Below are 23,628 nucleotides of genomic sequence, written 5' to 3'. Positions count from 1 at the left end.
ATAATAGCTATTCCAAATCAATAAAATCCTTCTCAAAATTCAAGTCTACCCTATTTTATTATCAAATCTTTCATTTTCTCTAAAAGAAGAAATGCATAAAGCACGATGACTTCAATTTTCTCTTACAAATTTATCAGAATCTAAAACCATTTTTAACTCCTTTCCAAAAGGAAGCAGTATCCCTCACCTGTAAGAATGATCAACTTTCCCTCCTCTTATAGACCAGCTTCATTAAATAAACCCTTTCATTAAATAAACGTTATATCTTATATTTTTCAACCCTTGCCCGACTAGTTCACCCACAGCAATAAGCAAGCTCAAATCTTTCCATTCTTATTCCCTACCTGACCCTGCTTCATCTTCTAACCAAATTTCCTAAAAAAAGTACTATGTTTTTTTGTATTGCTTTGACACCTACCATTTACTCATTAATTCCCTGTTATCTGATTTCTACCTTCACCATTACTTGACTAAAACAAGCATTCTTGTTCATTTCATTAGGGGACACGTCTCAAATAAAGTAGACAGAGCAGGATTCTGGAGCCAGTTCAAAGCAGGTTCAAATCTTGGCTCTGCCACACTGAGTGACCTTTAGCAAAATTTTTGTATTTTATCACTTCAGTCATTTGTGAAATGGTGGTAATAATAATATCTACCACATAGGGCTGTTATGAGAATTTTTTACATTAATATAAATAAAGCACATTGAATGATGCCTGGTACATAGTAGGTGCTAGGAATGTGTTTGCTATTGTTGTTCTTATTATTATTTTACTTATACATTCTTTGACAATGTTAACAATTTTTTCTTAAAACCTTCTTCTCCTGTAACTTCTTTAACAGTACTCTTTTTTCTCGATAATATTTCTTAATTCACCTCTCTTTTCCATCCTGCTGTCACCCGCTTTTTACCAGTACCTCATCCTCTTCATATGAAATTCTACAAGTCTTCTAATTTGTCTCTCTATCTCCCTCCAGATCTTCCCATTTTCAACCTACCTCCATAAAGCATAGACATCTTTTAAAAATGCAAACTGGGTCATATTACTTTCCTAATTAAGACCAGGACCTTCAAATGCTATTGATTCTCTACAGAATAATAGTGTGAATTCCCTGAAGTGTTACGGAAGACCCTACTTCATCTTCCCCAATATCATCACTCGCCAACCTACATCTAATTATTTATAACTTCTGCCCCCACTATATCCAGATTCATTTCTCTTTTTGTATACTATGCACATGCTTTTTCATCTCCCTGGAATCATCTTTATCTGTCAAATTCCTACTCATCTTTAAATGCCTGACCCAAGAATTACTCTTCTTACAAGTCTCCCCTAAAAAAAATCCAAGGAATTGAATATTCCTCTCCTTTGTGCCACCACTCAACACAAAATTTCTATAACAGATTAGCTGAAATGTCTTTCAGCTCAACTTATTTGCAGCCATTGAGAGAAAGCTGTGAGCAAAAGTAGAGGAGTAAACCTTGGAAAAAGGGTATGAGGAAGACCTCTTCTTCCAGAACAAAACAAAAGAAAAACAATATAGACACTTTAAGTGGAGGGAAGAAAGCTAAATTAAATAGAGAATAGCTGATGAATGAAAATTCAGACTAGGTAAATTACATGTCCTGTGGAATATAACAAGATTTGTCTGTTTGCTATTTCCCTAACTAGTCCATGAGAATCCTTAAAGTCAAGAATAAGGCTTTAGCAGGTGCCATAAGTGCCTGGTATATAGTAACTGCTTAATAAAGATATAGTGAGTGACTACATTAATTTGTTTCTATAATTTGAAGAGAAATCTATATGATACATTTTATAAAAATAAACAAAAGGAAGTTACCCATTATCAGGCATTAGAAACAAGTTAATAACAATTGAAAAAAGAAACACAGTCCTTGTAGATAGCAAATAGGAATCATGACTCTATTCCTATAAAAGTTAGAAATGTCAAACTATAAACTTCAAGTTTCTCCAAACATAAGTAAATTACCTATTTGGCCAGCAATGACTGGAGGTCTAACAACTAAAAGAATCAGTTTATCAAGCAGAAGATGAAGAAATCGGACCACTGGTTCCAACTGAGATGAATTCAGTGCTGAAATACTGCTCTTCAATTCATTTTCTAAGTTATTTTCCATGATTCGAATGTCCCCTATTCGTACTGGGAACATGTGTTCATCCAGAGCATTAACCAGAGCAAAAAACTTGTCAAGATAAGGATCCTAAAACAAAGAATGAAAGAAGCACCAAACAATTATAATGCTTTAAATTTCCTAATTCTGAAAGACTGTAAACCACAAATATTATAATCTCATTAAATAGATAATATTAAAAAGTACATTAAGTATGAACATTACTTTCAATTAAACATTATATCTGTTTTCACTTATTGCTGGAAAACAACCATTTCAAATACTACTGATTACTCAGGAGATCTACTGAACATTGATTGAGGACTTTTCTCAGCAAAGGTTTTCAGCATTACTTTGGAGCCCAATTATTGTGGCAAACACATTTGTAACCTACCCGTGCCCATTATTAATTCAGTGCCTCTCAGTTCCAAACCCACCATCTTTGCCATATTTTTGATAACTGGAACTAGATTCTTCAAACTATATTTCTCCTTTATCAGCTGACTTGAGGTTAGGCTCTGCCAATGGAGTCTGTGGAAAGGACTCTGCCAAGCTTTAAAAATTAAAAAGGACTTTCTTCTTGTTTTTCAGTTTCCTAATGGTAGCAAACAGATATGAATTGAGTGGCTGGAAGGTGACAGCAGTGGTGAGCCCCAGCATTAACCACAACAGTAGTGGTTAATAATTTTCATAGTTCAGCAGCAGATGTCCTCCATAAAGTTTCTTTAACACCACAACGTGGCAGGCAACATGTTCCTGTAGCAGCCACAATCTCTCTTCAGAGATCTATTTTCAGCCTTCAGGGTCTTCCTTTAGGTATCAATGTACATCCCTTGCCACTGTCCACTTTTGCTACCTGTTAAAATCATAGCACTCTCTTTTATCCCATTCAGTAGCTAATCACCTTTTACCTAGTTAACAATTTCTTATATTAAATGTTCTCCACTCAAGTTACTAGAAGTTTCTGTCTCCTAACTAAATCCTGAACTGCTGTCATTAACACTCCTTTACTGCAACTAGAACCACAGTCATACTTGAAGCAGTAACGTGTCTGTTACGAGAGTAGATGCTTGCTCTCTTAGCACTTTTATATCTAGAGATGGCCATGGGCTCCAGTTCTGACCAATAAGATGTGGTCAGAACTGTTAGAGCTTTGAAATACCTCTTAAGGTAATTTTTTAAAAAATTAGTAACACTGTACAACTTCACATGTATAATTCTAATATTGTTCTAATTTGAAATGTATGTATTTCAATGAAAAGGTAATGCTTTACTGAGCTCTAACTATATACCTAGAATATTTAAAGAACTATAAAACTGTGAAGCTTTTTTTGTTTTGTTTTTTTAAAGATTTATTTATTTCTCTCCCCTTCCCTTCCCCCACATTGTCCGCTCTCTGTGTCGACTTGCTGTGTGTTCTTCTTTTTTTTTTTTTTTTTTAAAGATTTTTATTTATTTAATTCCCCTCCCCTCGTTGTCTGTTTTTCTGTGTCTTTTTGCTGTGTCTTGTTTCTTTGTCCGCTTTTGTTGTCGTCAGCGGCACAGGAAGTGTGGGTGGCGCCATTCCTCGGCAGGCTGCTCCCTCCTTCGCGCTGGGCAGCTCTCCTTATGGGTGCACTCCTTGCGCGTGGGGCTCCCCTACGCGGGGGACACCCCTGTGTGGCACGGCACTCCTTGCGCGCATCAGCACTGCGCATGGGCCAGCTCCACACGGGTCAAGGAGGCCCGGGGCTTGAACCGCGGACCTCCCATGTGGTAGACGGACGCCCTAACCACTGGGCCAAAGTCCATTTCCTGCTGTGTGTTCTTCTGTGTCCACTTGCACCCTCAGTGGCACCGGGAAACTGCATCTTTTTTGTTATGTCATCTTGCGTCATCAGTTCTCTGTTGTGTGTGGCGCCACTCCTGAGCAGGCACACTTTTTGATGCTGGGCGGCTCTCCTTGCAGGCACCCCTGCGTGGCATGGCACTCCTTGCATGCGGCAGCTCTGCACGTGGGCCAGCTCACCACACAGGTCAGGAGGCCCTGGATATTGAACCCTGGACCCTCTTATATGGTAGGCAGACGCTCTATCAGCTTAGCCACGTCCACTTCCTGCATTTGTTTTCATTTGCTCCTCTTAAAAAGTTTGTAATACATGTTCAAGTTTTTTAATGTAACTGTGAAAAACTATAAATTTTTGAGTATCAATCATCAGGACTATGAATGCCAAGTGCTACATAGTAGAGACTTGTGCTTTATTTTTTCCCCTACATTTTATAGTTCTAAAATCATCTAATTTTGTCTACAATCCTTCTTTGTCACAGAAAGATAACATTATGTATCTGTGTCCATAAAAACAAAGTTGAGAGTAAAAGATAAATGTACTGAAAGCTCTAAAAAAGAAAACTATCAAGGATTATAGCACTAAGGAAAAAAACAAGCATGAAAAATAATTTGTATATTATGAAGACACAATGAGATACCAATAATACTTCCTTTAAGGGAAAGAATATGTTTTGACAGGAAACATTAATGTTAGTCTTTACTATCAGAGAAACAAGGAATATAGGAGGCATAGACATGTCTAGCAACATGGAAAAAGGAAAAAATCCACTGGAATCACTGTTCCACCAGGATCTGAATGTATACTGCTAAATAAAACCTATATGCTACAAAAGTTTTTTTCAGACCTAGTAGAATGGTGCTTCTTATGCATCTTTTTATTTTCCCCTGCTTCACCTGTGAAGAAAAGAGTTAACATAGCAGGCTTAAAGCTGCTATCCTTGAAAGGCCTACTTACAAGTTTGGCCCTTTTCTTGGATTTCAGAAGGGTTCCCACAGCCTGACTGATAAAAGTCACTCACTTTGCCTAAACTGTTTGTAGAATATGGTTATGCGAAATTGCCTGTTTTCCTTCTGGGAATATAAAATGCTTGTACCTTGTTTCCTCTGATTTCAACCTATATACCTTTTCCTGTAGCTGATGCTGCTTTATTCTTTTGCTAAAATAAATCACGGCCTTGAGTACAACTATATGCTGAGTTCTGTGTATCACAACTATATGCTGAATCCTTTGTGTTCTCCTAGAGAATCATAAAACCTGGGGTGCTCCTGGGAACACCTCACACCACCCTTTCCTTTTCATGTTGGTGAATTCCTGAATCCCAAATTTAAAACTCTCCTTCTCTATGTCTTCTCTCTGGAAAATCACATTCACCAGCATAGTTTCAGCTATCACATTTGTTTTATTACTTCCAATCCAAACTGCAAATTAATTACAAATGCCTACTGGACATCTCCGTCTGAGGTGTACAGGCACTTCAAAGACAACATATTACAAAATAAACCCATTAGTTCCGTAACAGTTCTCACTTAATATGTCCTCAAATTCGCTTCTCTCATGTTTCCTATCAGGTTAGTGAAATCAACATATACCAGGACTCTAAAGCATTGAAAGTACTCCATAATCTGTTACTATCCTCATCGATCTTGATTTCCCATGTACTTTACATGTTCTTTTTTTTTTTCTCTTTTCGTTTTTCCTTTAAGAGGTACCAGGGATTGAACCCAAGATCTCATACATGCAAAACAGGAGCTCAACCACTGAGCTATAACAGCTCCCCTCCCATGCATCTTAAATTGTATTCACAATAGATCTCATGACTCTCCATAAATAAAGACTACTATCAGTTTGCTCTTCCTATTTGACTTACCAAACATCCCTTTCTCTATATGGTAAATGTCTACTTATCAATGCAACATTCTCAATCCCCAGAAAAACGGACAATTCTCTCCTCTGTACTTAAAAGCATTTAGTTAATTTTTCTAACATAGTACTAATTATTTTTACACTTTCCCCTAACATAAGGTTGTTGTGTTAGGTCATTGAAGCCAAGGTTCTTTCCTTGACAAACACATCCTTGACCTCACAAGAACTTATAATCCAAGAAGGGAGGGAAAATAAATAAATAAAAATTATATGTATATACATACACAGAAATAGAGTTAAAAAGAGTAAAAGTGCGAGAGAGAGAGAAGCAATAATAATGATTAGCAAGATGATATTGAGCAATGGGATTGCTATGTTTTTAAAAGAGTCACCAGAGAAGGCCCTCTCCTAAGTGAGGAGAAATCTTAATGAAGAGAAGTCAAATGACTAGCAGGAGAAAAATCATTCCAGCCAGAAAAGTAGCAAGTAAAGAAGGCTTTGAAGATGGCTTAACGAGTAAAGAATTTGGAGAAAATGATCAATAAGAGAGGTTTCCATTTGAAATACTTGAGTTTATGAGAAATAAAAAGAATTGGATGGCTGTTTTCAACTCTATTCTGCCACGCACAAGAAAAAAAAAAGACATAATTGTTCAAAAGAAGTAAATGATTTTTTATTTCTCTCCCCTTCCCTCCACCCCCACCCCCCCAGTTGTCTGCTGTGTCCATTTGCTGTGTGTTCTTCTGTGACCGCTTCTATCCTTATCAGCGGCACCAGGAATCTGGTTTCTTTTTGTTGCGTCATCTTGTTGTATCAGCTCTCCAACTGTGCAGCGCCATTCTTGGGCAGACTGCACTTTCTTTTGCGCTGGGCGGCTCTCCTTATGGAGCGCACTCTTTGCGCGTGGGGCTCCCCTACGCGGGGAACACCCCTGCATGGCAGGGCACTCCTTGCGCGCATCAGCACTGCGCATGGGGCAGCTCCACACGGGTCAAGGAGGCCCGGGGTTTGAATCGTGGAACTCCCATGTGGTAGGCAGACGCCCTATCCATTTGGCCAAGTCCACTTCCCAGTAAATGATATTTTGATAAAAAGCTTTTGTTAAGTCCTTTAAGAATAACTTCTAAATATGCTTTTTAACTGATATATATTTCTAAGTCTAATAGCAGATAGCAAAACTGATGTAAGTACAAGATAATACATTCAATTCATTCAAGTGAAATTTGATCATTAAAATTATTAAAACTCACGTACTTGTGTATGGATGGAGGAAACAGCAACAACTTCAACATTAAAAACACCTTTGTGATTATCTACCCATTTCATGCCAGGTAGAGGAACCTGTAAGGTATTAAATATAATGATCACAGACATTTAAGAGAGTTATAAAATCTGAAAACAAAAACATAAAAAGATCTTGAGAAGAAATACAGTGGAAATATATTTTTATTCACTAAAAATGAATTAAAAACTTACCATTTTTAAATACGAAATTAATATATGTTCCCCACAAAAGAATTTTAAGGTTCAAAAACCAAAAATCAGGAAAGAAACACCCAAAATTCTATCTTCCCAGAGACATATCCATTTATATCATACCAAGTTTCCTCTATGCACATATTTTGATGCATACCCTTCCATAGATGATCCTGAATATATTACTTTTAAAACTTTTTTTCACATAGTACATGATGAATCTCTTTTCATTTCAATAAACACACATCTATGTAATTTTAGTGATTTATAATATTACAGTTGTTTGGTTTTTTTTTTTTCATTTTAAATATTCCCTTTTGTTTTAATTGGACTTTACAATATTTACAGACAAATGAAGCCTGTTCCTGTTATCTTAAGGATTAGAATACATTTTTTTCTGATGTAAATTGCCAGGAATGTTAATGAAAATTATTTCATAAAAAAATATTTTCTTAAAAAAGGTATTATCAGTTCTCCCTATTTCTACTGCTAAGTACAGGTAAAAAGCCTGAATATGATCTAAAAAACAAACATAAAAGATTTGAAAGGTAGAGAAAAAAAATGCAGATAGGCTAGGGACCTCAGAACAAGAACTACAAGGTAGTATTCATTAGGTTTTATTTTTGCCTTATATATATCCTGAACCATATGCTAGAAAAGTTATAACCCAAAAATGCCAGTGGGAGCAGACCAAAAAAAAAGCCTCACAAAATGCCTGTTCTCTCTATCCAAAGGACAAGGAAAGAGGCAAGTTATCAAGACAGAAAACTTTTAGGCAATAATAATTGTCCTACTCTAGCCAAACACTACAAAACAAACCACAGTCCCACTTCTATCCCCACAGGCTAAATGGGGAGGCTAGGCTTTTACCCTTGCGAGGCTGTAAAAGGTTATATTCTTATATAATATATATATATATATATACGCACACACACATAATTTTAAAATGTAACAATATAGCCACTCCTCTCCTTGACACACATGGTGGGTAGTATCAGAGAAGACAGAGTGGGGAGCCAGGATCCCACCTAAAAATAGAGTCAGTGGAGGTCAGGTGGGAAGCAGTAACAAAGTGCTCTTACCTACTATAGGCAGGGACTGTCACTAGAGGCCTAGTAGGGAGCCTCAAATCCTACACCTACCCAATAATCAGAGTTAAAGAAAGCAGAGTAGAAAATCTGGAAAGGCTCAGAACATATTAAAAATGCACACTATACATTAAAAAATCATACCTCATACAAGTAACAAGAAAATTTCAATTTTAGTGAGAAAAGACAATCAACAACCACCAATACTAAGATAACAGACAAGTTGGACAAATCTGACAAGGAGTTTAAGACTGCCATCATAAAAACTGCTTCAACAAGTAATTACTTGAGGGAAGTGGATGTGGCTCAAGTGATAGGGCTTCTGCCTACCACATGGGAGGACCCAGGTTCAATATCTGGGCCCTCTCGGTGAAAAAGAAGAAGAGAAAGGGCACTTGTGCAACAAGCCAGTGCCCACATGGTAAGCCAAGTTGCCCATGCAGTAAGCCACTGCCTGCGCAAGTGAGTCACATGGCAAGGTGATCACAAAACAAAAGAGAGACGAAGGAGAGAGTCAAGATGAAGTAGAGCAGAAACCAGGAACTGAGGTGGTGCAGCTAACAGGGAAACTCCTTCCACATCAGAGGTCCCCAGGATCAAATTCTGGTGAATCCTAGAGGAGAAAAAATAAGAAGAGAAGACCAAAAGGGAAACAGATACAGAATATCACACAGCGAATGGATACAGACAGTAAAAACAGCAGGGTGGAATGAATGAAGAAAGAAAGAAAAGAAAGAGGAAGGAAGGAAGGAAGGGAGGGAGGGAGGAAGGGAGGAAGGAAGGGAGGAAGGAAGGAAGGGAGGAAGGAAGGAAGGAAGGAGGAAGGGAGGAAGGAAGGAGGAAGGGAGGAAGGAAGGAAGGAAGGAAGGAAGGAAGGAAGGAAGGAAGGAAGGAAGGAAGGAAGGAAGGAAGGAAGGAAGAGAGGGAAGGAGGGAGGAAAAGGGGAAGGAGGGAGGAAAAGAGGAAGGAAGGAGGAAGGGAGGAAGGAAGAAGGAAGGAGGAAGGGAGGAAGGAAGGAGGAAGGAAGGGAGGAAGGAAGGAAGGAAGGAAGGAAGGAAGGAAGGAAGGAAGGAAGGAAGGAAGGAAGGAAGGAAGAGAGGGAAGGAGGGAGGAAAAGGGGAAGGAGGGAGGAAAAGAGGAAGGAAGGAGGAAGGGAGGAAGGAAGAAGGAAGGAGGAAGGGAGGAAGGAAGGAAGGAAGGAAGCTTCTTAAAAGAAGGAATTACTTGAAAGTAGTTTTAAAAACCTAGCTTTATTTCACTAGAGGGAAGAAATATAGGGAATAGGACAAGAGCACTAAAAGATAAAAGTTACCATCCATGTTCTAGCTCTTGGACTGGCTGGTACATTCATGAGTTTATTGTATTATTAAATAATATAACAATAAATTAAAAAGGAGAAGTATCCATCTATAGATGTAACCACTGTTATGCTGAAAAAACATCCTTACCCTGAATTTTGCATATACCTATGCAAATATATATGTAGAATAAATTTCTAGAAGTACAGTTTGTAGTTTAAAGAGTATGTAAATTTTTCATTGTGACACATTTCAGGCAAAAACAAACAAACAAATAAAAACTATTTTAAGGTCCAGGTGATTATGATGAGCAATACCAGGAGAAAACCTAGTGACAAACTGTCATAACGGTTTATACTGCCATCTTCTATGAATCTGGTAGGCATAAATCTGCTTCCTGGGGCCAAATAAACACACATTCTGAAAACCTGAAGACACCTAAGCTAAGGTAAATATACCACAGTAATTTCATGATGCTGAGACAAGGATTTTTTTTCTTACCAAAGGTTATAATACTATTGAACAAGAATGAGTTTAATTTTGGACATTCTAAGTTTGAGATGTCTGAGAAAAACCCTGATAGAGATATCACAAGGAATATTAAATTACCAGATGAATTAATTGGCCAAAAAAAGGACAGGCAGAGACTTGCGATTCATCAGCTAACAGTATCAGTTCTGAGAGTGGCATTCACATGATGGGCAGATAGTGGTCCTCCCCAAAAGAGTGCTTACAGGTTCAGAGTGAAAGGAATGCCAATATTTAAAAGGGAGAAAGGCTGAAACCAAGAAGATGAGGTATAATAAAATCAAAATCATATGAAGGTGTAACTTTCTTTTCACTCAGTTTTAAGAAGAAAATGAGCACTCTAGTCAAATATTATACAGAAATAGTTCACTGGATATAGAAATTAGATGATCAGTACCTAAACATGTTTATATGGTAAGTCTCATATTATAAAGCCCAAAACTACTGAAGCCGACATATATAGAAAGGTCTTTGACACAAAAGACAGTAAAGTATATACAAAATTGAATGAAGAAAGAAGTAATCTCTTTCTACAGGACAGAAATCTAAAAGAATGCAGCCTAGATCATGAGGAGAAGGCATGTATGAAAATTGAGTCACAGAAGAAGTAGAACTGAGAGTCAAGTAGTCAAGATAGCAAAGTGAGACATTCCATTGTTCCATCTCCCCCAAAGAATTTTAAACAAGCAAAAAATGGCAAAGCATCTTTTTCAGAGCTCTAGAAAACAGGGTTTCAGTAACTGGGAAAGTACAAAATCAAGAAAAGGACAACTTACAAATATTAGAAAACCATCGTGGCACCTTTGCTAGCCCTTCTCCTAGCCCCTCCCTGGCTTGAGGTAGATCCAGTCCACATGTTTGCTGCAGATGCCTGGTCTCAGTTCCAGAGGGAGTAAACACTGTGCATCCTGGTATACACGTACATCTGTGTCAATCTGTCTGTTGGAAGTTCCTGAAAAACTGAACCAGGAAACTTCTCTGGCTTGCCATCCCACAACCTGACCTACAACAGAAGGTGGTTACTGGGCAGTGCAAGAAAGCTGGCTTAAAGATATACAATAGTGTATCAGAATCAAGAAGAATATTGATTCTGAAGGAAATAGAAGACTATTTCCTGCGGGAAGAGGAGGCATCTATATCCATGTAAATAAGGGAATTCCTAAGGCCATCAGCACATGCCTAGGACAAAGCACAAGCTGAAAAAAGGCCAGAAAGGACCCTACAACTTTTACCTCAGAATGTTCGTAAGGCTCACTGTTAGGAAGGCAAAGCTATGAAGGAAAGCACCAGCCAACATAGAGCCTATCTGCAAACACTGTGAAAGGTGTTTTTATGTTTTGTTTTTTTTTAACTTTTCTTAGCTCCTGACATTCAGTGAAATCTCTGTCATAAACACTAGATATATATAAACTTAAGGAACAGACACCTCAAGGACTAAATTCCAGACTTAATACATTAAAATATCAAAATGAGAACCAGCAAGATGGCAGCAGAGTAAGGAGCTCCTAGAGGAAGCTCCTGCTACAGGGCAGTTGGCAAACACCCAGAGCTCTCTGGAGCTAGCTGAAGGACCTGTTTGGGGGCTCCAGGAGGCCAGAAGAGCATCCTGCAACGTCCTTGGGGGAGTGGAAGAAGGAGACTGCCTATCTGCAGAGAAGACTCATAAGTAGAGTGCTCCACGCCACGGAGGCCAGTGCCTATCCTCCACTGGAGGCATAGGCCACCACAGGAGCTGTTCCGCAGCTGGAATTGAAAGCTCCACTTCCCCAAAACGGAGGAAGAGACAGTTGGGCACCCATTTCAGCTATGATGAGGAAATTCAGTGGGCTACAGTATGATCCTGAGAACAGCTACGGTTTGAGCATGTCCACGTCAGAAAGAGGCTGGGAGCTGCCATCTTAACTCCACACCTGGCACAAGGGGAAGCGGGGCGGACTGAAAATCTAGTGCTAGTGGGGACCGGCTTCTTCCCATCCAGATCATATTGCAGGTCTAGCCTAGGCCCCAGTGCCACCTCCAGCAGGGAGGAAGCTGCGGGGACCTGTGCCAGCCTCTCAGAGAAATTACCAGCCAAGCCGCAGAGGCCGGTGATTATCCTACTCTGGCTGCATGAGCTGCCCCAGGAGCTGCTCTGTGATGGGAAGTGGAAGCTCCATTTCCCAGAAACAGGGAAGGAGGAGACCAGCTGGCTGCCAATTGGGGAGACATGGCTGGCTAAGAGATAACCCTGGGAACAGTTGGGGTGAGAACCAGTCCAAGTTAGAAAGAGGCCAGTAGCCTGAGGGGAAGCTGGGATGACAGTTTCTTTCACACAGATCAGCCTGCAGCCTGCCTAGGCTTCAGCCCCACCTCTGGTGGGGAGGCGGCGGAGGAGCCCTGCACCAGCCTATACAGGCAACTGTAGGGAAATTTGGCCTGGCATAGACTGAAAATCAGAAGTCTACCAGAGCAACTGCGGTCATCTTGGACCCGCACTGCATAGATTACTGCCCACACCTGCAGCTCCATCCCTGCCCCAGGCAAGGGAGAAAGGGATGTGAAGCTTCATCCATCTCTCTGGGCAACTACACTCTAGGCCTGCATGTGGATTATTCCACACAGCTGTGACTCTGTTCCTACCCCTGGCAAAGGAGAAAGTTGGAAGAAGCTTCACTGGTCCCTGGTGCAATGAGGGCAGCTTGAACATCCACAGCTTACAGCACCTACTATATGCTTGGCTCCTACTGCAAAACCAAGAAGGGAGAAATGACAAGAAGCCCTAACCTAAAGAGGAAAACTGCACCCAGAATAAATATTCTAGTAAGCCAGGTGCAAAAACACCAACAAAAAATTACAATCCACACCAAGAAACAGAAATCTATGGCCCAGTTAAAAGAACAAGATAAGCCTCCAGATGACATAAAGGAGTTGAGACAACTAATTATAGATGTTCAAACAAATCTCCTTAATAAATTCAATGAAATGGCTAAAGAGATTAAGGATATTAAGAAGACACTGGATGAACACAAAGAAGAATTTGAAAGCATACATAGAAAAATAGCAGATCTTATGGGAATGAAAGGTACAATCAATGAAATTTAAAAAACATTGGAATCATATAATAGTAGATTTGAGGAGGCAGAAGAAAGGATTGGTGAGCTTGAAGAAATGGCCTCTGAAAGGGAAATTACAAAAGAAGAGATGAAGAAAAGAATGGAAAAAATTGAACAAGGTCTCAGGGAACTAAATGACAGCAAAAGGCATGCAAACATACATGTCATGGGGGTCCCAGAAGGAGAAAAGAAGGGAAAAGGGGCAGAAGGAATATCTAAAGAAATAATGGTAAGAAATTTCCCAACCCTACTGAAGGATATAGATATCCCTGTCCAAGAAGCACAATGTACTCCCATCCAAAAAAAATCCGAATAGACAAATTCCAAGACACATACTCATCAAAATGTCAAAGGCCAAAGACAGAGAGAGAATTCTGAGAACAGCAAGAGAAAAGCAATGCATAACATATAAAGGATCTCCAATAAGATTAAAGTATTGATTTCTCACCAGGAACCATAGAGGCAATAAGACAGTGGTCTGACATATTTAAGATACTAAAAGAGAAAAACTTCCAGCCAAGAATCTTATATCCAGCAAGACTGTTTTTCAAAAATGAGGGCAAAATTAGAATATTCACAGATAAACAGAAACTTAGAGAATTTCTAAGCAAGAGAACAGAACTTCAGGAAATAATAAAGGGTGTGCTACAGCCTGAAAAGACAGGAGAGAGAGGCCTGGAAGACAGTCTAGAAATGAAGATTATATCAGTAAAAGTAACAAAAGTGCCAAAAGAGTGGTGAAAAAAAATTTGACAGATAAAACTCAAATAGTCAGGGATAAACTTAACCAATAATGTAAAGCAGTTGCGTTCAGAAAACTGCAACTCAATGTTAAAACAAATAAAAAAAGCCCTAAATAACTGGAAGAACATGCTCATGGGTTGGAAGACTAAATATCATTAAGGGGCATCCGTCTACCACATGGGAGGTCTGCAGTTCAAACCCCAGGCCTCCTTGACCCATGTGGAGCTGGCCCATGTGCAGTGCTGATGCGCGCAAGGAGTGCCCTGCCATGCAGGTGTGTTCCCACATAGGGGAGCCCCACGTGCAAGGAGTGCGCCCTGTAAGGAGAGCCACCCAGTGTGAAAGAAAGTGCAGCCTGCCCAAGAATGGTGCGACACACGCGGAGAGCTGACACAACAAGAGATGAAGCAACAAAAAGAAACACAGATTCCCGTGCCGTTGACAATAGAAGCGGACAAAAAGAACACGCAGCAAACAGACACAGAGAACAGACAACTGGGGGGTGGGGGGCAAAGGGGAGAGAAATTTAAAAAAATAAAAATAAATATCATTAAGGTGTCAATTCTACTCAAGTAGGTATACAGATTCAATGCAATACCAATAAAAATCCCACCAGCATTAAAGAAAAAATTGAAAATATGATCATTAAACTTATTTGGAAGGATAAAGAGTCCTGAATAGCCAGAAACATCATAAAAAGTAAACGTGAACCCTCATCTCCAGACTTTAAATCATAATACCTACCCATAGTGGTAAAAATAACATGGTACAGGCTTACAGACAGACACAATAGACCAAGTGAACCAAATTTATGGTTCAGAAACAGACCCTCACAGGTATGGTCAAGTGATTTTTAACTAGCCTGTCAAACTCACACTGCTTGGGCAGAACAATCCATTCAACAAATGGTGCTGAAAGAACTGGACATCCATAGCTGAAAGAAGGAAAGAGGACCCCTATCTCACACCTTATCCAAAAACTAACTCAAAATGGATAAAAAAACTGAAAATAAAAGAACCACAAAACTTCTAGAAGAAATTACTGAAAAATATCTTCAAGACCTGGTGGTAGGTGGTGGATTCTTAAAGGAGATAAGAGAAGGACTAAGTAGACTACTGATGTTTAATGTATGTAGAAGTTTTAATTAGCTTTACTGTAAAATTGTAGAAATGTATAGAGTGGATGGTAACACACAGTGAATAACAGCCAGTTTATAAACGGGGATGTGACTGAAAATGGTAGTCTGGTTATGTAAATATCAATTGACAGAATGCTTAAGACTAATCTAGGAACTGGATAGCACAGTGAACCAAGAGGTGGGTGAGAATTGTGGTTGATGATACAGATGCAAGAGTGTCCTTTGTTACCTAAAACAAATGTATATCACTACTGCAGGGTTTTGGGAATGTGGAAAGGCAAGGGAAAAATACAGCTGGAGTGACCTATGGACTGTGGTTAGTAGTAATAATACAATATTCTTGCATCTATGCAAAAGATGTACTGTGTTGATACTGAGGCAGTATGGAAAATGTGAGCCAAATGTATGCTATGGACATGGCAATAATCAGATGATATTATTTTATCTGTAGCAAATGACATACCACATTGGGGTGTGTTGATGGTGGGGTGTTATTTCAGAATTCTGCACATGTGCATGATTGTTTTATAAGTTTACAACTTCTGTCATTAAAAAATATATTTTAAAAATAATAACAGGGTGGGTTGGGGGAAAAACACACCAAATGTAAGATAAGAACTATGATTAGTGCAAGGTGTTGGTGGAGGGTTGATGTATGGGACCCCTGTAGGATGTTATACATGTATACTTTGCTTTTTAAGTTCATAACTTTTACTATACACTTAATTGTTTATGTATGTTCATATATAAATGATATAAAGATAATAATAATCGGATTGGTTAGGGGAAAAATACTTTGTTTAGTAGTAATATTTTGACAATGCTCTTTAATCATTAGTTAAAAAGGTTTAAAAACAATGCAAGTTATTAGTGGTAGGGTGAGATGTTATAGATGTTTGATGTCATATATGTGTGTTTTGTAAGTTCACAACTATTACACATTTATTGTTTATGTATATTTATGTATGAGGGATATATTTCAATAAATAAAAAAATATATATATCAAAATGACTGGAGTACAACAAAAGATTACAGGGCATGCAAAAAATAGGAAAGGAACAAGAAATTGATGAAGACCAGACTAGATATACCAAAGACCTTTATAAAATGGTCTTAAATATGCTCAAAGAACTAAATGTAAACACAAAGAACTGATAAAGAAAACAATATATGAAAGAAATGAGAATTCCAATGAAAAATCATAAAGAAGAACCAAACAAATAATAGAGAGGAAGACCAAAATAAGTGAAATTTTAAAATTCCCTAGAGGGGTTCAACAACTGGCAGATCAGTGTACCTGATGATAAAAAAAGTAAAATTCTTCAGTCTGAGGAACAGAAAGAAAAAACAATGAAAAAAAGTAAACAGAACCTAAAAAACTTGTCGGATACCATGTACATAATGCGAGTGCCAGAGGGCATGCAGAAAGAATATTTGAAGAAGTAATGGCTGCAATGGCTTGAGCAAAGTCAGTGACAGTGAATGGTGAGAAATAAGGTGAAAACAATAGTTTTGCATTGCATTTTTTGAGCTACCTTATTTTCATTTATATAATCATTAATTAAAAAAAGATTCTATAAAATTATTTAAATCTGTTCTCCTCTCTCCTATCTTTTAGTGAAATGTTAACTATCTACTAAAAGAAAATAACATTTATTTATTTAAAGAGACCTCTTGTGTTACTTTGTGAAAATTCTTTGCATTTATATATCACATATTATTTTGGTGTTAAAATGAAAACACATATTTTAAAAATGATAAAAGTTTCTAAGTTTTATACAATAGAGGAAGTATAATCAGAAGGGGAAATAATATTAGTATTTGTTACATACATACTTATAGGTAGAAGAAATAGCAAAGCCTTGTTTGGTAAAAACACTTTTGTCATGAAAAACCCACTTCATTCAATCCGCAGAATTTCAACATAAGAGATACTGACCTCAGGAGATAGTACAGAGTAAGCCTGTGGTGGTTTTTCCAATGAGACAGGCAGGCAAAACTGACCGGTCTTCAATCGTCCATTCTGCAGCATTGGTATCCACTTTTCAATGAAAAGTAAACAATATTACTTTAAATATTTATTATAAAAATAATTACTTGGAAAATCTATTTTAAAAACTGAGTATGAGCAAAATATGTCTTATATCACCTAACAGCAATTATTTTTGCTTATATAATTAATATACTAAGAAAATACGATCCTCTGGAATACTTCCAAAAAGAAGTATTTCAGAGGATCATATTTTATTAAGAAGGATCCTCAAAACATCATGTTTACTAATTATGCAGTATTTAGGTTCTTATTACCCAAGGAGAGCTGGCACTAGAAAAAGGCCACAAAGGGAACTGATTTAAAACTAGGATAATACTTTGAAAGTGAATAGTGAAAGAAAGATATGCTTGGAAATTAATTTTAAAAACAAAATTAAAAAGTGTGAACATAAATTTATTTTTTTGCATTTAGTGAAATTTGTGTCACAAGCTACAAGAGACAAAAAAAATGAACCAAATGTTGATTTTTTCTTTGTGTTGGGAGGCTGGATTTTACTGAAAAAATTAAGAAATATTCAAATAACAATGAATACCAACTATATTGTAAATATTGTAATTGTTTTTATGTAAATTTGAAATTATTTTTAAGATCAAAGAGCTAAATATTTAACAAAATGGACTTACTGTATATCCAACTGGTGTTTCGAGAGGAGTATTTTGCTTTTGTTGACAACTAACATGATAGAAAGTAAAAAGCAAGTGATGATGGTCAGTTAAAGTGGCAGGAAGCTTAACCTTGACTTCTTCATGAAAATCGGGAGACCTTGACATACACACACACAAAAAAATTTTTTTTTAAAGTCAATAAAGAGTAATTTTTTCAAAATAAATAAGTATAGCATTTATATATTTGAGTAATTTTAAAATAAATTTTAGGTTATGATTAATTTTTCCTCTATTCCAAAATATTCTCCTTTATTCCCAATGTCTAAATACCAAATCCTACCTCCAGATGAGGCATTTCCCACTGTTTCTGAAATTCCTCATCCCATTTTTATTAACAGGCTAAGTAATTCAACTACTTGAAAATTCACTAATAATCACCTCATTGATACTGCAATCTTCTTTGGAATGAAAGCTGTGTATGAGACAAGGGCAGGGCTTTCTACATTTATGAGGTAGTTCTGCTACAAATTACATAGGAAAAAAAAGAGTTTCTATAGGTGTATATTTTTTATGCATACCATAGAAAAACATTTTTTCTTATATATGAGGACAGCTTCATAATAAGATTAATTTGTACCATCCCTTTGTAAAAAAAAATTGTTAATCAACATCAAATTGAGCTTTCTATGGAATATTTTATATCAAACAGTCCACTGTTAAAAGGAATTTTAAAAATTACCAAAATATGGACAAGTGTAATGACTGAATGCGCAAAAGAGAAAGAAAAAGGCACGTTCACGAGTTGCATTTGTCTCACAGTTTAGGACTGCTCCCTGCCACAGTATAAAACACAACAACCATATTTGATCAAACGAAATGCCAGTTTCATTCCAATATTCGTTAAAAGTGGCACCTAAGAGCATTTTTATAGAAAAGTATGGCTGCTGTTTATGATATAGACTTAAAAGAGACGGAAGCATAGCATTTCAACTTTCCATTTCAGTTGCATCTCTCAGAGTTATACTCAACAAAAATCCATCCAAACCTTATGGCTGTAACTATCTTTAAGTGAAGACTGTATTGTACCATCAATTATGGTTTCTTAAGATGACAATAGGTCAAATATTCTTCCACTGCCAATAGGCCTCAAAAAGGCTTAGACTTGTAAGTTTGATTAGAAATTTAAGCAAAATGAGCCTGTTAATACCAGCAAGAAAGATAGTTTATGCTATCCATATAAAAATGTGATGACTTTGGTGGATGAAAAAATTTTCCATGTTATTACTAATCTTACCAATCACCAATGAATTATGAGAAAGGAGAATTTACTAGCAATGCCAGACAGTACTGTTATTGAAATTCCACTAATGCCAAGAGTGACAAAAATTAAGACCTAGCCACAAACTGAAGTACTTTTTAAAATTACTACTCTCTTTATCAACACCTTTCTGGAACTGAGTGCTTTAGTTCATTTCTGTCCAAAAATCACATTATGAGAAAGCTCTTGTGGGAAATTAAATATCTACAAGGCAGGCAACAAATATTTTCAATTGCCTGCCTTTAGGCTAAACATTGTGCTACTTTTGAGGTGGTTTTAAAAAAGATGAATATGAAAAAATATTATAATCTCAAAAAGTTTATGATTTAGTAGGAAGATAAATAAGACACAAACATATAAGTAACTATGCTGTAAAGTAAAGGTCAGCAAACCATGGCTCATTGGTCAAATCCAGCCCACTGCCTGATTCTGTACAGCCTGAAAGCTAAGAATAGGTTTTGCATTTTTAAATGACTGAAAGAAATCAAATGAAGAATAACATTTCATGACATGAAAATTATATACAATTCAAATTTCAGGGTCCATAGAATTTTATTGGAACGCACAGCCACACCATTCATTTACAACTTTACTTATTGTATATGGCTGCTTTTACACTACAAGGGCACAGTTGAATAGTTACAACAGAGACCATATGGTCTACATAGCCTAAAATATACACAAACTGGTCCACTGCAGAAAGAGTTTGCCAACTTCTGGTATAGAGAGCATGTAGCATGAAACGCTTCAAGAACAGAGTTGAATTCAGGTTACTTCAAGGTTGAGATCAGGAAACTGTCACTGGGAGGTGATACATTTCATGGGCCTTAAACAATGAGTAGGAATTCAACAAACAGAGGGAAAACATATTGTAATAAAAAAAGATCCAAGGCAGGCCCAGGAGCAGAAGAGCACAGAACATGTTTGGTAATAATACAAATAGAGAATTATCAAGACTTAAGAGTTGACTGAGTATTAGAGAATGGAAGAGTGAAGGTAGGGATGCCTTAAATTTTACGCAGGGTAGCTGAAAAAATGGTGGTACCACTAACATAAATAAATAAGTCAGAAAGATAATAGGGGTAGGTGGTCAGGAATAGATATGTGGATTGTGAAGGCAGCAGGGCACCAAATAAATACATCTAATAGAACACTGAAAATATACGTCTGTACGTCAGAAGGAAGGTTTGACTGAAAATAGAGCTGGGAACAATCCACATAAAGTTTTAAATGTAGCCAGTAAGACTACCTAAGGAGAAAATACAGAGAGAAAGAGCAGTAAGGGCAAAGCCCTATGGAATACCTATATTAAAAGAAAAAGAATAATTACTACAGAAAACGAAGTGTTCAAAGTGAAGGAAACTCACATAGAGCCATAAAATAAAGGTGAAAAACGAAGAAGTTTTTAAAAGGGCAAAGAAAAACCATGCTATACAATAGCACTGAAGAAAGACTTTTTAAAAAATTACTTTTTAAATATAAGAGATGGAGCTAGTGAGGCAGGAAAATGTTGATGCAAGAGAAGGGACAATTGATTGAGCCACATTCTGGAAGAAGCTAGATGGTTTGGTTTGCGATCACAGGTGAAAAAAAAGTGGGCCATTACAGAAGCAGAAGGAGAAGCAGATCAGTATGGAGATAGTCTGAGGTGAAGAGTTGAGAAGTTGATAGATCTCAAGTTGGATAATCTCAATCAACTTAAAGTAGGCAAGTGAGAGCAAAGCACATAAAAAAGAGGTGAGAGTATGAGGAAGTAGTAGAAAGCTTAAAAAGCAGCTACTGTTACATGAAAGAGAAGGTAGGAGGGAAAAAAGACAACGACAATAAGATTACCAACGATTGGCAAAACCAAAAAACATATAATAAAATGAATTACTGCAGCACTATGATATGATAAAATAACATCAATTTGTAATGGCCCTGATTGGTACAATTTTGTAGTCCAACAGCTTTTAATAATTCAAAAATGAAGAGAGCAGAAACCAAAGGTTATCAAAAATTAGCAAATAAAATAGAAAGTCACTATTCAAAGGAATAAAGGATAAGAGCATGACTAATTTAAGTGACTAAAGGGTTCAAGCTGAATAGTTAATAAACAAAGAGTTAAGTAAAACTACAACGTGTAAGGAAGAATAATAGGGAAAGAGGCCAAAGAATAATAGGAAAAGAGGCCAAAGAAGCCAAAGAGGTTCTAAACGAGCTGAGGCCACAATGATGATAATGATATATTAAAAATGAAAATCAGAGATTAAGATAGAAAAGATATTTTGAGTGCAAAGTTGCATTTGAGATGTCTGTAGAAAATGACTATGCATCCACAGGCTGAAAATTGTAACTTTGCTGTCAGGCATCTTGGAATTTGGTTTGTTCAGTGCAGCAAAGCATTTGATAAATACACTACTGTGAGTGCTAACAATGCCACTGAGAAGTGAGTAACTTTGAAAGAAATATTTGAATTCAGTACCTGTTATGATATACTACGGCTGTATAGGCTTCCTTTGAAAATTCTGAACAGCTAGATTTACCAAAGATTACCTGTAACAAATAACAGCATGTTGAAACTTCGTTATAATAAATGCTGGATGTTTTCATATCTATGTAAGAATTTGTCCAATTTAATAACTGCTTCAGAACAATGGGCAAAATCAGCCCAATGAAGAGCACAGGGACCAATGTGCTAGTGACATTCATTAATAGGTTCAATTGCTTAATGGTAAATTTCTTTTCAATGATAGACCAATCTGACATTAAAACATTCAAAAATTTTCTTTCAATTATATTTATATCTACTGGGCTTTAATAAATTTCATTTCTTTCCTTTTTTTTTCCTTAAAGAATTCATTTTTAAGTTTGGATGTAGCATATCATTTGGAACTTACAGAAGTAATATGATCACAGAATGGTGGCATAAATCTACTATACTAATTGACTGCTTCTCCATTAAAACAACAAAGTCATTTTGAAAGTCAAATATATTATTTCTAAAAGATATTTTTTAAATCCTATTAGCTATGTATCCTTGCCTCTAGTATTCCTTATAAGGTACTCTAAAATGCAAGAGGAACTTCCATTTTACTTAAATTCTCACCCATCTTTTTTTTCCCTTAAACCAGCACATTAAAAAAATATATACACTGTTTTTGTAGAAAGCCTAATCAAAACTTGTAGATCTGCCTCTTGAATTCTAACAGGAATACTGTAGTTAATTAGGGCAGCTGATTAGATAAATGGCTTAATGATGTCAAGGTCATAGCTATGATTCCTATGTGAGACTGTTAGGCTTGCAATGTTATCTAGCCATGGAATGCCCTCTTAAATCTGTCCAGACATCTTTATACATGTATGAATAGGTATGTGGACATGTCATCCATTACACTTTCATCAAAACAACTGGCAAAATATCTAGTAAAATATATTCCTTAGGTAAGTGAGTAATTGGCACCATCTTTAAAAAGGACATATTAGTGATTATTTGTGCATTTGAAGCAGGACCTTTTATTTTAAGGATATGTAAAAGCACAGTAACTATGATTCTCCTAGAGAAGTCTAAAGTCATCAATTTGTTAAGTACGCCTTTCTAAATTCTCATAAAACTTGACTCCAGTACCAGGATTATAAAGTTTACAATTTCATCATACCAACATTATACCATAAAAAATTATCTTAGGACCAATATGGATAGTACTTATTAAAAAATAAGTACAATCACAATATGCCTGTGTTTATACAATTTTTCAAACCAGTCGTTCACATAAGCATAAAGGCATTATATTTTCATTTGACAAATAATATATAAGTAAAAGGAATATAGCATATTTTTTTTCCCTCTGGAAAGCTACTGCTTTAAACATAATAGCATTTATTTGCATAACAAATGATATAAAGTGGAAAGTGTTCCTTTATAAACCATTTAACAGGTATTTTTAAATATGGAATAAGCATCAATTCTGTGTTAGGCACTGTGATAGGTGTCAAAAAATATATATGAATAAGACATGGTCCCTGCCCTCAAGGAGCTCACAGTCTAGTAGGCAAGACAAAGAAAGAAACACATAATTAAAAAGTGATAAGGCCTAAGAAAGAAGTGAAAAGATGCTATGTTAACACCTAAGAGGGAGATATGTGGATTGTGAAGCTGTACCCACTCCACATTGTTTTGTCAATGTGGAGTGGGTACAGCTGGAGCTCTGTAAATGACTCAATACATAAGCTAAGACAAGTAAGCGTTTGTTAGGCAAACAATTAAAACCTATTATATATACTACCTTTGTCATAAGATTAAATTCATATAGCAAGTCACAAAGAGGCTGATAAAGCATCTATTTTCACAATTCATTATATTTTCATCAACTATGATATGATAGTACATGCATTCCTTCAGCCATGGATATAAAAAGCCTAAAAACCATGAACTACCAATATTAAACTTCACAAACAAATTCTGTATTTATTCAACAAATA

General features: G+C 36.7%; 1 protein-coding gene across 4 annotated transcripts in view; it reads right to left on the bottom strand.

Annotated features, from left to right (window-relative positions):
• DOCK7 (dedicator of cytokinesis 7) overlaps nucleotides 1–23,628 on the bottom strand; it is a 319,752-nt gene that overhangs the window by 141,911 nt on the left and 154,213 nt on the right. For all 4 annotated transcript variants that reach the window (XM_058303469.2, XM_058303470.2, XM_058303471.2 and 1 more), the window contains exons 16-20: nucleotides 21,632–21,702; nucleotides 17,868–18,006; nucleotides 17,131–17,232; nucleotides 7,081–7,167; nucleotides 1,993–2,224 (exon numbers count right to left, since the gene is read on the bottom strand). In XM_058303469.2, the coding sequence (XP_058159452.1) occupies nucleotides 1,993–2,224; nucleotides 7,081–7,167; nucleotides 17,131–17,232; nucleotides 17,868–18,006; nucleotides 21,632–21,702 (631 nt within the window). The remainder of the gene's footprint in view (nucleotides 1–1,992; nucleotides 2,225–7,080; nucleotides 7,168–17,130; nucleotides 17,233–17,867; nucleotides 18,007–21,631; nucleotides 21,703–23,628) is intronic.

This window comes from Dasypus novemcinctus, chromosome 9, assembly GCF_030445035.2.
Source record: "Dasypus novemcinctus isolate mDasNov1 chromosome 9, mDasNov1.1.hap2, whole genome shotgun sequence".
Classification (NCBI taxonomy): Eukaryota; Metazoa; Chordata; class Mammalia; order Cingulata; family Dasypodidae; genus Dasypus; species Dasypus novemcinctus.
This window is presented reverse-complemented; position numbering and strand designations above follow the sequence as displayed.